The sequence below is a fragment of the Chrysochloris asiatica genome, unplaced genomic scaffold, assembly GCF_000296735.1.
Source record: "Chrysochloris asiatica unplaced genomic scaffold, ChrAsi1.0 scaffold00183, whole genome shotgun sequence".
NCBI lineage: Eukaryota > Metazoa > Chordata > Mammalia > Afrosoricida > Chrysochloridae > Chrysochloris > Chrysochloris asiatica.
Window position 1 is genome coordinate 1,733,830 of NW_006408701.1, and position 14,968 is coordinate 1,748,797.

Genomic DNA, 14,968 nt, shown 5'->3' on the forward strand with positions numbered 1-14,968 from the left:
AAACAGCAATGGATGTAAAATCAACATATTGGGAACTCAAGGAATGAGCCCCTGAATAAAACTCCTTTCTTGAAAATGGAGTTCAGATGGGGGAACAGTCCCCAATGGATTCTAGTCCATCAACAGTACTATCTGTTGACAGTAAGAGACCTCTGGGTGCTGTGAACTAGCCTCGGAGCTCTAGTGCTCCAGTGGCCAGTCACAGGGGATTATCTGAGCCCAGGCCAGCTCCTCAGGCAGAGCTGGGAAACACCATAAACAAGCACAGTGACTTGACTAGACCTTCGCTGCTAAGGCAGCACTGGGCTAGAAGCAGTTCGCCTTCAGAAAAAGGCAAATTGTCGAAATCATCAATTCTTTGTCCCAGGAAATCAGGGGCAAGCACTTGTCTCTTCAAGTTGCCTAGAGAAAATTAGGTTTTTCATTTTCCATTTTCTACATTTTGCTGGTTATTAGCTAGCAGCAGTAGTACGGTACAAAGCAGAAAGGCACAGTGTCTGCCTGGTACCGTGTGTGTGTGTGTGTGTGTATACATATATATATTTATACACAAAATAACCTACTAGGAAAAGACTGGGTATATCATGATAAACAGGAAAACAAACCAAATAAATGGCCTACTCTAACACAGCGGGGAGGAGTCTTGTCCTTCTGGTCTACATTTAGCTTTTATTTTCAAGCTGTGCAACAAAACTAACATTGAAAGTGTTGAAAATGTTCAAGTCCAATTCAAGTAGATACCCCAAAAGCTGAGGCTTAGCCTTGCATATTCTCTTACATGTGGTAGGCACTGCACTAAGCAATTTACAACCATGGTCTATGTTCATACCAACTCTGTATGCAGCATTTGTCACTGCCATTTTATAAATGAGGAAATTGAGGCTCCATAAAAGATCCTTTGGTGTTCACTCACATAATCTCCTTTGTATTTATTGTCTAAACTACCTCACTCGTACTTTTCTGTTCCTGGCCCTAGGTGATGATGGATAAATCAGACTGATTACTCGAGGCATTAACCTCTCACCGTACTAGAGCAAATGGGCTGAGAGTGAATCATCTCAGTGTAGTTGTCCAACATAATATGGGCATTGTTGTTCAGTGCCATCAGGTTGGTTTCAATGCATAACGACCCTAAAGAGGGTTTCCAAGGAGCAGCTGGTGAGCTTGACCCACCAACCTTGCAGTTCAAAAGACTCTGCAGTCTGATGCATTAGCCCACAGTGGCACACCAGGACTCCTTAATATGGGGGTGGGAGTGGTAAGTTTGGCCACATTACAAATGGCACAAGTCCTAACCCTTCTCTGCCTTCACCTTGTCACTCTGCTGTCAATAAGACACTCCCATAATCAGAGTATTTTTTCAGGCTCTCCTATCGTAGCACTGAAACAATCAAACTTGCAATAAGCAAAGTTTAATAATTGCTTATTCTTAACCTCCTTACCTTCTATTCTTTTCCTGAAATTTCTGGCCCCTTGTAACCCAGAGGAAAGGCAGTGTTTAGATAAAATAATGGCCTGTCTGGTTCCCTTAAAAAAAAAAAAATTTTTTTTTTAAAGGGTTCTGTCCTATCTGGTTTTCCCCCATTTATTTTTAAATCCAGAAAGTCCTTCATGACATAAGTCCAGGGCTTCCTGCTCAGCATTCTGAGACGAGGTAGGATAGAGAGGCTAATTGGGCATGGCTATGATATGTCAAACTGAACACCATGCCCTTTGAAGGGTTAAGTATTATCCTGCCTAAAATCCCATTCATAATTGCTTTGGGAAAAATGAGAAAACACTTAACAATTGCTGCAATAAATGCCTACAAACAGAAACATGGAGTATTGAACCTTACTTTGGCATGTGCCACAATCTATGCCAAATCCTGCAGGTAGTTTATATTGCTGAACTCACACTGGAAAAAAAAAAATTGGAATCTGTGAAGGTAGATGATCTTAGCATCATTCTGAACTTCTTTTAAACATCCAACTGAATAGGTATAAAAATGGTCCAAGAACTGGGATCAAATGCAGTTTTAAAAAAAAGTTGAAGCACAAATTGCACATTGCACATTTCTAGTATTGTTACTCCCCTCTAGGCATTCGTCCACAGTAAACCACACCAATAAATAAAGTAACTGACTTTTCAGTAATGGACACTTAAAGTAGTTACAAACATACATGTAGGGGTGGGAAGATTCAGTAGTGCAAAAAATAAATTAAAACAGAAAGAAGGCTGAAAATGAATTTGTACAATGCTTACTAAAACCTGAACCATATGGAATGAGACTCTAGTCAGTGAAATAATGCAGCAACATTATTAGTGTGTTTGCTTCACATTTCAACCACACAGTCATTTATCTAGGAAAGAAAAGAAAATTAAAGCAAAACCACTTTCAACACTTGGAACATTTTATGGAAAAAAATTCAAAATAAAAACTCCCCCAAACCCCCACCTCAGGATTCTGAAACACCTCTGCTGTTCATGCCTTAGTGCAGCAGGTCAAGAACATCTTGAGACATCAAGTGTTGAACCAGATCACATTCTTTTGGTCTCTACTCAATTTTCCCCTGTGATCCACAGTAGGATAATACTTCTGGTTTGATCTCCCCTTCTACAATGATGTTATTGCAAGTATATACACTGGGGCAGTGGTGAGGGTGGGTACGACTCTTCAGAAATCCATTCTTACTAGTTTAGAGTCCGGGATATAAAGGCCACAACACGCCGAATACTATTCAGTCTCTCCTTTAACGACCTCATTGCTAGGAATGGGAGCTGAGCTCGGCTTTCCAATGGAAGAACTGCTAATATCCACCAGCACCAGGCTGGACCATCTGGATTCATCTGCAATAGAGAGATACAATGGATTCACCCAATTCTCACGGAAGCAAGAGCAGCCTGCAGATTTCCAAAGCCTCCAGGTAAACATACTGCTTCTGTGTGTAGCAGACACTACTGCATATCCATTTTCCTCCCAGAATGAAGGCTACATTTTCCAGACTCGCTTGCAGCTAGGTGAGGCCAAAAGACAAAGTGATACTAAAAGAAGTGATACTTGTCACGCCTGAGTGAGGTGCACATGCTCTCTCTGCCTTCCTCTTTGCTCTTCTTTCCTCCTGGCTAAACATGAACATGGTGATGATCAGCAGTCTTCAATCAAGATGACAGCAATCCGCTGGAGCACACAGAACTTTCTAATGAAGGAGCCTGGGTCCCCCTTAGTAAGCTCAGGGAAAAGCTGTCTTGCCCCTCCAGGAAGAGTCCTGGTGGTGCAAATCTTTACAGAAGTGGCCAGGGCCATAATTAATTAAGGAATTAAAATAAATAAATTGAGACATATTAATCCAGGAATTAAATAAATGAGACATGGGGGAACCTACGCATGAAGAATTCATTGTCTTTGCAAAACAACAATGAAATATTTTCTTTTCTTTTCTTTTTCTCTTTGGATGGCAGAGCCACAAAGAGTTGTTTTATTATTTTTATGCACAGACCCCTAGTTAAATTTTTCTCTTGTTAAATCATTCTCTGATTTATTCATGATTTTATTAGTATTCCTTTTTACTTTAGATTTTTGACTCTCCTACACTTTAGTATATTTTTATTAAAAGTTAGAAGCCACAGATTAGCTACATTTTATTCTACTTGTAATCTTAGGTAGTTTTAATACTTATATTAACAATATTCTTAAGACTGCTAGGAGACAGGATTTGTCAATTGAATTACTGCCGGCTTAGGTTTAGTGATTGTAAACATTCTTCCTTATAGCCTTAGTTTAAGGCAATAAAGAATCCCACAGCCATAAATAAGGGCTGTGGGTACAAAAATTCCTAAAAACAATTAGATAAAGGCTATGGGTATATACAGATACTAAATAAAAAGTCTGACTTAGACGTTCTTAAATTAATGATCGGTAAATTAGAGAAGTTGTTTTTCATAGCCTCAGTTTCCCTGATAAGTGATGTTTTTGTAGGCTATAAACAGATAGTGTATGGAAGAAGTCAATGGAGAGTTAATTGCACCTAACAACTAAAATTAACAAGACTTAACAGACAAAGGTTAAGAAATATGTGAAGGTTAACTTGCTTCTCAGAGAAAAGAATAGATTTATGTAGGAACAAATGTTTAAAAGGTTTCAAGGCTCCTGAATGTCTCCTATGCCTTGAGATAATGTCTTTGCTGTAACTTCTCATCCCTGTTGTAAATTTAAGAATTGTAAACCATAAGGAATGTGCCCCAAGATAGATTGTACCTTGATGTCATTGATTACTATGAAAGCAATGTTTTCTGTAATGGTATATAAGGGGTTGTAAGCTAGAACAAAGAAGAAGGGAGGAAGGAGAGAAAGGGAAGAAGGAGAAGAAGGGAAGATGGGAAGTAGAAGAATGGGTGGAAGAAAAATTAGAGGCAAGAAGTAGAGGTAAGAGTAAGTAGAGGAAAATAGAACGAGACAAGAATGGAGGGAGGGGAAGCTAGTAAAGGGAGCAGAAGAAATGAGCAGGAGAGCAGGGGAGTAAAGAATGAGCAGGACAGTAAAGAATGAGAGAAGTAGAGTATTAGAGTAGCCATAGAAATAATAATAAAGCATGTAATAATAGGATTTTGAATTTATCATGACCCATGACTCCGTGTAATCCTTATCGCCGACACTGCACCCGCCTTCGGAAAAAACCCTGAAATAAATATGCCGGGGCAGGCTCTCGGCACAGAAGCAGACAGCCTCACCTTTGTCCCACGGAGTGGCTGGTGGGTTTGAACCACTAACCTGTGGTTAGCAGCCCAGTGCTTAGCTCACTGCACCATAACCAGGGCTTCTATTCATGTTTAAGCTACAGTTATTTTTGGTATTTGTTAAAGCAAACAAATCAGTATCCTAACAATACATCATGCTCTCCTACCCATTGTAATTTTCCAAACTGGAATATCCACTACACTGTGTCTTCCACTTCTAAGATTGCTTTAGGTCTCTCTGCCCACAATTTTGGGAATATTAATTTTAGGACAACAGAAAACCTACATTCAAGCCACCAACACCTGAGATTCTTTGGCCTCAAATTGGTTCATCTGATATTCCCCAAATCCATGACTTTTTTTGCCTCTCCATACCTTTAGCTTCATTTGGATTCTTTTTGATCCTCACTGCAGTTTGTCCCATGTTCCCCTTCCCATTATCAGCTCTGAATAGAAGAATTTCCTTTCCCAAGATCATTAAAAAAGCTATTTAAGCTGCTGTTAGTGTTTAGGGCTGTTTCTAAGCAACCACCTCATGAGGCTTGTTATTAAGTGCCATCGAGTCGATTCTGACTCATAGCGAAACTGTATAGGGTTTCCGAGGAGTGGCAGGTGGGTTTGAATCGACCTTGTGGTCCAGCGCTTATGCGTATCAGGACTCCTCCTGAGGCTTAGAACATTCATACTGGTGGGATTATAGGAGCTACAGGACTGGCTGGAGCGGAGCAGACCAGATGTCTTATTTTAGCACGCTGCTGCCAAAGCAACATAATGACAGTTTTTAATATGAAGTGAAACCCAAGATTTCAGATTTCTATGTCATTAAGTCCTTCTGACTCACACTGTGGCATCTGTGCTTTCTCCTTTGAAAGATGCCATAATCATTGCTTATCTCGCTCTTTTGCTTGACTGGGGAGAATGCTTCCCAGGTGAGGGGGAACATTAAGCTTGGTCAGGAGCTTGCTCGGAGCTCTGCTATAAGTCCTGCATCACAGCAGCCCAGAGGCAGGAGCTCCTCTAACTGGCCTTTCTCCCATCAACAATCACCAGGCCTCTGTTTGGGGGGGGAAAGGGGCCATCTTTTTGGTCTGCAGATAACAAGCTACTTCAGACCATCAGGGAACAGGTGGGTGTTTGTGAGACCGAGAGGAGTTGAGGGCCCTCCTCATGCACTTCTTTTATTTCAAAGATGAGGGGAAAATTGAGAGAGGGAAGTGAGTCACCAAGGTCACACAGCTAGCAAGCAGGACCAGTTTTCTGGCAAAAAAAAAAAATTAGATTTTTCTGTTGGAAATGAGGGTGAGTAATGAATTAAGAAAGTGTTAGAGATAATCATGTAGGAGAGAGCCAGATTAGAATATGGAAAAAGGAAACGGTGGGGGAAATGCTTGGTTAGGATATCTCCAGCCATGTCCTTGAAAGAAAGTATCCCTTGAAGTAGAATTCCCTTCAAGGATCTGGTAGTTCCTACCACACAAGCCAAGATTGGGGAAATCTAGTAACAATCTCCACTTTCCTGGAAAGCTTCTCCTCTGCAGCTTGATCTCCAAAATGGAATCCACCCCCCACCCAGGAAACAGGCTGATCCAGTAGAACCTAATGAAGAGCAGCTTTGTAATAGAATTCAGCCGTTGATAGATTTCGAGATTGAGTCAGTTTTCCCTGGCTCTAGCTACCTCAAATGAGATCACTAGCGAAGGTCTAGACCTGTAGAGATAAGGTGGATGGGTCTGGGCATGAACAGTTTCTGTGGTCTTACCACTGGACTTTTGTCAGTAGTTGGCCCTACCTCTAGCTCCTGCAGCAATAGAGGAGAGAAGCTTTCTGGAAGGTTTGGTCTCTGCTACCAGGATACCTTTCTCTTTAGCGTTTATCTTGTCACCCTAACACACGACCATGGTGTGTATCTTCTGGCTCCCATCGAAAATTCTTCTATTTGTGGTGCCTGCACTCTGTTCTCTCACATAACTTACCTCTCAAAATCTGTCTTGAATCCAAATTCCTACTACTGTACTTTAGCTAGCCCAATTCTACCTTGAGAGCTTTTTGGCCTTACCCATGATGCCCACTGCTCAAACAATACCAAATTGGATCCATCTTCCTCTCTGCCTTGGCTTTTCTGGGTGGCAACCATCCAGCCACAGATCCTAGGCATTCTCAACACTTTCATCTAGTAGGATAAGACACTGTAAAGAGAAATGTGTATATACCTGGGGATCCGCATCTTTCTCTGGCATTGGACCAAAGTGATGGAGTATCCGATTCTTCATTGATGATTTGAGTGAATGAAACCATACTGATGCTTGCTCATATACACAGTTATGTAGTGTCATCAGTTCAGCATAATCCTCTCCCTGAACCTGGAATATATCAAAGTAGAAATGAAGCATTCTGTACCTTCTCCACCAGTCCCAGAACTCCTTTGGGTTCTTGGACTCTCTCTCTGAGCATCCATCCTGTTTTCCTATGGGAAGGGTCAACTTATCCAGCTTTCTCCTGGATGATACGGGAATGGCTCTTTGGTCAGATGTGTACATACTCTGTGTAAATACCACTAGGGATGGAGGAAGGGAACAGGGTCTGCTGGGTAAATGAGATGAAACACCAAGCTATATAGAAGGGCAGAGATTCCAAGTGGCCTGAGTGGAGGGGCAGTGTTAAACTACTGATGCTCATGATCTATGCTTCTGCCCTTGTTTTGCACATTTCTTTTCCTACTACTCACTAGGAAAAGAGACACGAATGTGTCTGTGTCTCTATATTTCAAGCTATATTCCCTGATGAAACTATTTATGAATCTTGTACTCTGCAGGGAATGCAAACAGAAACAAACATGGATTATCTACCAAGGAGTAACTGGACACGATGATGGACTATGGAGAAGGGCTCTTAGCCAGGTTATACATTTGAAAACACGTGCATCTGTGAAACTCCAATCATCTCAAAACTGTTCAAATAGCCATCAATAAACACACATATATACAGCCCACTCCAGCTCTGTCACTTGGATCTGTGGCCAGGACATTAACTTTGGGCTAAATGGGCCCTAGCGTCAGGCTAGAGTAGCGCTTGGAACACATGAATGAAACTCAACAGATCAGCAGCAACTTAGTGAGGCATCTCAAGAACCCCAACTGTTCTGAGAAATTCTTTTGCAACCATCTCTGAATGCAATCTCTCCTAGCTTTGGGATTTGGATTCAATGGTCACTTACCTTTTGGTCTTCAATGTATTCAATGTCAGCCGTGTTGTAACCATCCCGCTGGCCCTGATGGAGCACCCTGAAGCGTCTCCTGCCTATGCTGTCAACCACTGAGCGACCATCGGCAAAGAATTGAACATTTCTAATCTCTAGGATGCAGCCATATTCAGCAAATCTGTTTATGGAGAGTGGAGTTAAGAAAGTAGATTCTTAAATTCTGTTTCCTTAACCTTGCCCCTCAGCCATGTCTGCCTGCCTCAAGGGACTTCTGGCACTCTGCATGTCCCAGGATCTAGAGCTACAATTACAAAAGAAGCCGCAGGCCACCTGCAGGAAATCACAGCCACCATTTACTGAGCAGACTCCGTGCCTAATACTGTGCTTAGTGTCTTATGTGCATTCACTCAGAAAGCCTGCCAAAAAGCTCAATGAGGTGGGCACTGCTATTTTTACTCACGTAACAGACAAGGAACCTGAGACACGGAAAAGGGAAGTAACTTGCTCAAGGTCAAATTTACTCCCAGGCCGGAGCCAGAATATGAATCCAGGCAGTTTGGCGCAAAGGTCCACGCTCTTACAAAACACATATTGTAATATACACCACAGTCTGTTGTTGTTACATGCTGTTGAGTCAGATTCCGACTCATAGCGACCCTGTCTAGGGTTTCCAAGGAGCAGCTGGTGAGCTTGAACCACCAACCCTGCAGTTCAAACCGACCTTTCAGTTTAGCACATTAATGCACAGCGCCACACCAGGTCTCCAGTTAATCCCGAGGTTCTGTTATATAGGCAGCCTCTAGGATGGTGACCGTGGGGCTAGAAGGATCCTGATCTTTATAAATAAGTGCTTATATCTGGAGCTACCTAAGTTTCACGAGTCGTGCCTCTCTACATCCTGGGAACACCCCAAGTCAAAACAAGCCCTCAACACCCATTCCTTGCATTCGCTTAGCTCCTCACTTACCCTTTAACAGGATCTCCAAGGCACATGCCAAACCGTCTTGTGCCTGTCTCAATGCATCTACGAATCATCAGACGGTAACAAGGCTCAAAGATGTGTAGGGGACAGGGAACGGTGGGGTAGGCCATAGTACACACAAAAATAGGCACGTTCTTATTTAAGCTGTCAGGAAAAGCAAATCATATGGTGACGTCAGAGCAATGAGGCCGACTAGAGAGGGATTAGACAAGCATCACCTGTGGCCCCCGGCCCCCAGGGAAAAAGGCAGGCAGCATCACTGTCTGAGGGCTTATAGAAACATATTGAAATGCCACTGATGCTGTGGGGATCAGCTCCTATTATCGAGTGTGCAGAGGCTACCCTAAGGACTACGATGTTTGAACTGACATACAGTTTCTATACATTCGAATTTAGCTGTTGTTCGCTAATATCTTATCACTGTGGATGGTCTTTATGTATCTGCTTCCCTTTGCTTTCATGCTCTCCACTCACAATGGCCTCTTCAGGTGTTTTACTGGCAGGATAGGCAAGGGTACTGATGGCATAACTGGACCCAGCTCTTCAAATGAATGGTGGGAAATTTTCCCATGGGCAACTCAACTTTTCAAAGCCCCTAGAGAATCTGCAGAGAAGACCTAGCAGCACAAGAGAAGCAAGAAGCAAGAGTGATCTCACCCAGTGATGCTCAAGCTTTCCTGTGCATCCGTCATTTCTTCTTATTGTTGAGTGCCATTGAGTCACTTCTGACTCAATGGCCCCTGTGTAAGGTTTTCAAGGAGTGGCTGCTGGGTTTGGCTCGCCACCTTTGCGGTTTGCAGTCTAGCACCATTGCCAGGACCCCATCAGAGTCACTGAGACACTTTAATGCAGATGCCTCGACTATTGAAATTCCAGAGCTGCAGATGTGGTAGGCTCTGGCATTTGTACTCAGAAGTGTGCATTTCAACAAGTGTGTGTCTTCCCCCCTCCCCCCTCGCCCGAGACCCAGACTGGGGAGCCACCAAGTGGGGCAGCTTCTGGCAGCAGCACTGTCCTCTTGTTTCACAAATCCAATACATCTATAACCCATGAGAGGCCTGAGACCATTGGGTCAGTGTTCAAAAGGATTAAGTTTAGAATTCCTTTAAGTAGAAAAACCTACTGCCATCAAGTCAATTCAGACTCAGTGACCCTGCATAGGGCTTCTCAGACTGAAAATCTTTACAGGAGCAGAAAGCCTCATCTTTCTCTCACAGAGCGGCTGGTGGGTTGGAACTGCTAATCTTGCAGTTAGCAGTCCAGTGCTTAGCCAATGGCCCCTGGTCTATTCTAGTGTTTGTTAATAAGACATTAAGTAATATTGAGAAAAGGTCTTATGAATACACAAGGCTAATTTTTAATTCAGACATAAAGATGAAGATGCCCTGAGTGGTTCTAATACAAAGAGGAAAATATGTTATTCAGAGTAAGGTACGTTCTAACTGGTGGCAGCATTTAGAAGTGTTCTTTACAGGCTGAGCGTAAAACCAGAACAGCGTTTGCCATCAGGAGCCTTGCTTCCAGAGCCCCTGAGTTCTATTCCCCTGAAGTTGGGGAGAGGGAAGGCATGCAGTGTGAGGAGGGGATGACTGAGCGTCTCCTGTCTTTTCTACATGAGCTCTTCCTCCAGCGAGGCTGAGAGAGCTTGGAGCCCCACTTGCTTCTCTGTTTCTACCCTTCACTTCTCCGGCTACCCATGTGTAGCTTGCTATGTATTACCTCATTTAATCTTCATAACATGTACATGATCTAAGAACTGTTACTTTCCCCAAACTACACAGCGGAAACTGGCTCAAAGCAGTTTAGTGAGCTGCTAGTGTCGTGAAGTATGAGGGGGCCTTTAAAAAGTTTGTGAGGACATGGAATTACAAGATAATAGCATTTTTCCATGAACTTGTTTGAAGCCTTCTTATATATTCACTTTGTAGCCAAACTGGGTCTTAAACCCAGGTCTTGATGATACCAAAAGGTCTTCGCTTTGTAGCAACCCCTCATGTATTTGAAGACCGTCTCTGGACATTGATTAAGCTACACCATTTTACTGCTGCCAGAGACACACTGTTATCAGTGACAAGCCATGTACTGGGCAATGATTCAGTTTATGCTTCTTCAGTGTAAGTGCCCCCACCTCCAATCAGGGTCCATTTCATGTTACTAACATGATCCCACTGAGTGAGGAAGGGGGAAGACAAATGCATACTCAGTTCTCATAAGCTGGTATGAGTGAAACCAAAAATAAAAACATGCATACATATATATATATATGCATATATACATACTTAGACAGTTCTCGCATTTCTTCTTCATAAAGCCTCCTTCGTTCTTTTAATTCTTCTGGAAGGAATTTAGCTATTAGCTCTTCCATTATTATAGTTTTGCTGTATTTTCGTGATGTCAAGCACTATATTGGGAAGAATAGGCCATTGAATATTATACAGCCATCAGACACAGAACTGTCAAAGAACCCACATATTAGCATAACTTTGACCCCCCAATTAACCAGCTGAGATGATGAGAATGTATGTATTCTGGATGGTAGAGTTCAGTTTAAAACAAAACAGAACAGACACATGCAATGAATTATTTTTGGACTTAAAATTTTTTTTTTTAATATTGTAACAGTAACAAAACTTGCACTGAAGGTTTAAAAGTCTCAGCGTTTCCCCCAAACACTGAAATTGAGACCATGTTCTTGCCCCACCCCACCCCACCCCGCAAAAGAAACCACAAAGTAAAAAAAATCCTTCCCTTCCTTCTTTCTGGTTAGCATTTCTCAGCTAACAGAAATGGTCGCTGGGATGTGCGGAAGGGCAGTAATGGCAAGGTTCAGCCAGTGATCCTTTACTGCCATGTCTCTACCTTTTACCCCAAGGCCAATGCTTGGATTTTGGACATTGCACCATCTACATGATGATAATGATTTGTTCTCCTTCAGCTTCAGTTGAGACATGCCCTGGTGGCACAGTAGGTTAAGCACTGGTGGTTCAAATTTTGCACAGGAGAAAGACATAGCAGTCTGCTCCCATGAAGACTGACAGCCTCAGAAACTCCACGGGGGCAATTCTCCTTTGTCCTATATGGTTGCTAGGAGTCAGAATAGACTCAACAGGAGTGGGGGCCGCTGCACTTTAGTATTTGGAAAAAATGGGGGGTATGAAAACCAGTAGTATTTGAAAAAATATGAGGGGAGATGAAAACTAGTGGTTTTATTTTGTTTGTCTATTTGGTTTTTAAAAATCATTATTATACGTCTAGTTATTATTGAAATGATGTTATAAAACATATATATATATATATATATATACACACACACACATATATACACACACACAGGGATCAGCACGTTGTGGGTATTTAATAATGTGAATCACCAGACAAGGAAGGTTTTAAACAGTGGAGTGCTTGCAATGAAAAGGATCTGTACAGACCAGCAGGGGGAGCTCCTGAGTATTAGACGACTTCAGATAATTTTCCTTTCCCTGTGTGGATTGTGTCCGTCTATTCTGCAGTGACAGTGATTGGAATAAGATATTTCTCTGTGTAAAGTGGTGGGTGACCCTGTGTGAGCACACAGAGATAGACAAGCCTGTCATCTAGTCCCAGAGTCCAGAATGCCTTATTTACCAGGCCCTGCCTGGTAGCTCCAAGTGCACGGACTAGGGACCCAGGCTTTGGAGACCAGCAGCAACTCAGGAAACAGCAAATCTGCGAAGTAGCAAATCAGCATTCAACTGAAGCTAAAAAAAATTAAAAACACTGAGGAACCAAAACCAAACCACTGCCGTGGAGTCGATTCCAACTCAAAATGACAGGGTACAACTACCCAGAGGATTTCTGAGGCTGTAAATGTTCACAAAAGCAGCGGTTTGAACTGTCACCAAGTGCTTTAGCCACTGCACTACCAAGGCTCCTTAAACCTTAAAAAAACAAGTCCCTTGCCCTTGAGCCAAGTGTGACTCATGCGCCTCTGCAACAGGTTTCTGAGACTAAATCTTCATGGAAGCAGACAGTTTCAGCTTTCTCTCATGGAGCAGCTGGTGGCTTTGAACCACCAACCTTGTGATTAGCAGCCCAGTGCCTAACCCACAATGCCACCAAGGCTCCTGGGTTTTTCGGGTTCCTTAAACCTGTTGCCGTTAAATGCCATCAAGTCGGTTCTGGCTCATAGGGACCCTGTACAGGGTTTCCAAGGAGTGGTCAGTCAGCTGGAACCACCAACCTTGCGGTTAACAGTCCAGTGCTTATCATATAGCAGCATACCAGGACTCCTTAAACCTAGGAACCCAAAAAAACCACGGCCATCGAGTCGATTCCAACTCACAATCGTATAAAACAGCGTAAACCTGCTCCTTAGGGTTTCAAAAACTGCAAGTTTTTATGGGAGCAGACAACCTCATCATTTAGTGGCTGGTGGGTTTGAACTGCTGACCTTGTGATGAGCAGCCCAATGCTTAACCCACTGTGCCACCAGGGCTCCTTAAACCTAAGAGAGATACGTACAAAAATGTGGCTTTCTCTAGGTACATGAGTTGACTTTTCTTCTTTCTGCTTCTCTGAACTTTGCAGTGGCACCACAGTGCACGAGTCCTGGATGATTCTATAAATAAGCATTGGACTGCTAACTGCAAGGCCGGCAGTTCAAACCCACCAACCACTCCTCGGAAAGGCTATACAGGGTCTCTCTCTATGAGTCGGAACTGACTTAACAGGCCCTAACCACTACACCCCTTTAACCCAGGGAAGAGAGTGAGAACTCACACCCTTCGTTCCTTCCCTGAGTTTCTATGGCGGAGTGTGGGGGATAGTGGCTTCTCTGGATCTGCGTTCACCCAGAAATAGTCTTGCCTCCCCAGCCTCTCCTCTGGGTGCTGGGGTCAGCAGCAGTAATACCAAGGGTAAAATGTGCCACACAAGCGCTTGAGGGAAGGAAAACAAGGTAGACTCCCAGGATTCTTTCTTAGCTAGAGGAATTTCACCTGGGTCACTGGGAAAAGGAGGCTGGGGCGGCTGTGTGATTCGTTTTAGAGGATATGAACGGCTCGGAGCTTTTGAAGTCACCAAGTGTCTGTGAATAAGTGCAGTTCTTTGCACACCAAGGGGGAGACCAGAATCACACTGGACGTCTATAAAGGTTTCTCTCGGGACCTGGAAGCTGATTTCTTTTAACTACAGAATAAACATCAATGATAAGGGGATTTCAGAGTTTATCTTGTCCAAGTCCAGAGAGGATAAATGGTTCACACCAAGATTAAAGTGAATCAGGTGGCCGACATGCTGGAATTAGAATCTGGATTTAGAGTTTCATCATCTTATCGGACTAGCTAGCACTTTTGTCCCCAACCAGGGCTTTGAACTGGTTCGTTCCGGTTCACTCCTTGCTGACACTTCACCTTTCCACCCTCAAGTAGAATCTCCTGTTTTAACAAGATGCCCAGGTGATTTGTATGTAAATGTAAGAATCACCTGGGGCTCTGTAAGGAGCCATGGTGGTGCTATAGGATAAGCACTTGACTGCTAACTGCAAGATTGGTAGTTTGAACTCACCAGCCCCTCCATCGGAGAAAGAAGAAGCTGTCTGCTCAAAGATTTACAGCCTTTGCAAGGTCGCTATGAGTCAGAACCAACTAAATGGCAGTGAGTTTGAGGGAATCTGTAAGAATTACTTGGGGACCTTATTCAAACAGAGATTCTGATACAGTCTATCAGGAGGTGGAATGGCAAATTCTCAGCAGTGGGTTCAAATAGAATTAACTGGTCTGAAGCCATCTCGGACACAAATGAATTTCACTATTGACAATAAAAAGGGAGACGTTGCCAGTTTTTCTGAGTGATTTTGTGGAGACGGAAGAGAGGCAGGAGAAAATAAATGGTCCCAGGGGCCTACTGGGCACGGTTGTTGTTGTTAAGTGCTGTCGAGTCAGCTCCGACTCACAGCGATCCCCATATAGTTTCCAAGAAGTGGCTGGTGGGTTTGAATAGCTGATGTCATGATTAGCAGTCTAGTGCTTATCCTACAGTGCCACAACAGAACTCCTTGGACACTGGCTTAGTACCTGCGCCCGAATCCACCA

At 43.2% G+C, this 14,968-nt stretch overlaps 1 protein-coding gene across 2 annotated transcripts in view; it reads right to left on the minus strand.

The window, feature by feature from the left end:
- Nucleotides 1–2,673: 2,673 nt before the first annotated feature.
- LONRF3 (LON peptidase N-terminal domain and ring finger 3) overlaps nt 2,674–14,968 on the minus strand; it is a 40,732-nt gene continuing 28,437 nt past the window's right edge. For both annotated transcript variants that reach the window (XM_006872108.1, XM_006872107.1), the window contains 5 exons: nt 11,177–11,298; nt 8,883–9,041; nt 7,931–8,093; nt 6,927–7,076; nt 2,674–2,829 (listed from right to left, as the gene is read on the minus strand). In XM_006872108.1, coding sequence (XP_006872170.1) covers nt 2,674–2,829; nt 6,927–7,076; nt 7,931–8,093; nt 8,883–9,041; nt 11,177–11,298 — 750 coding nt within the window. The remainder of the gene's footprint in view (nt 2,830–6,926; nt 7,077–7,930; nt 8,094–8,882; nt 9,042–11,176; nt 11,299–14,968) is intronic.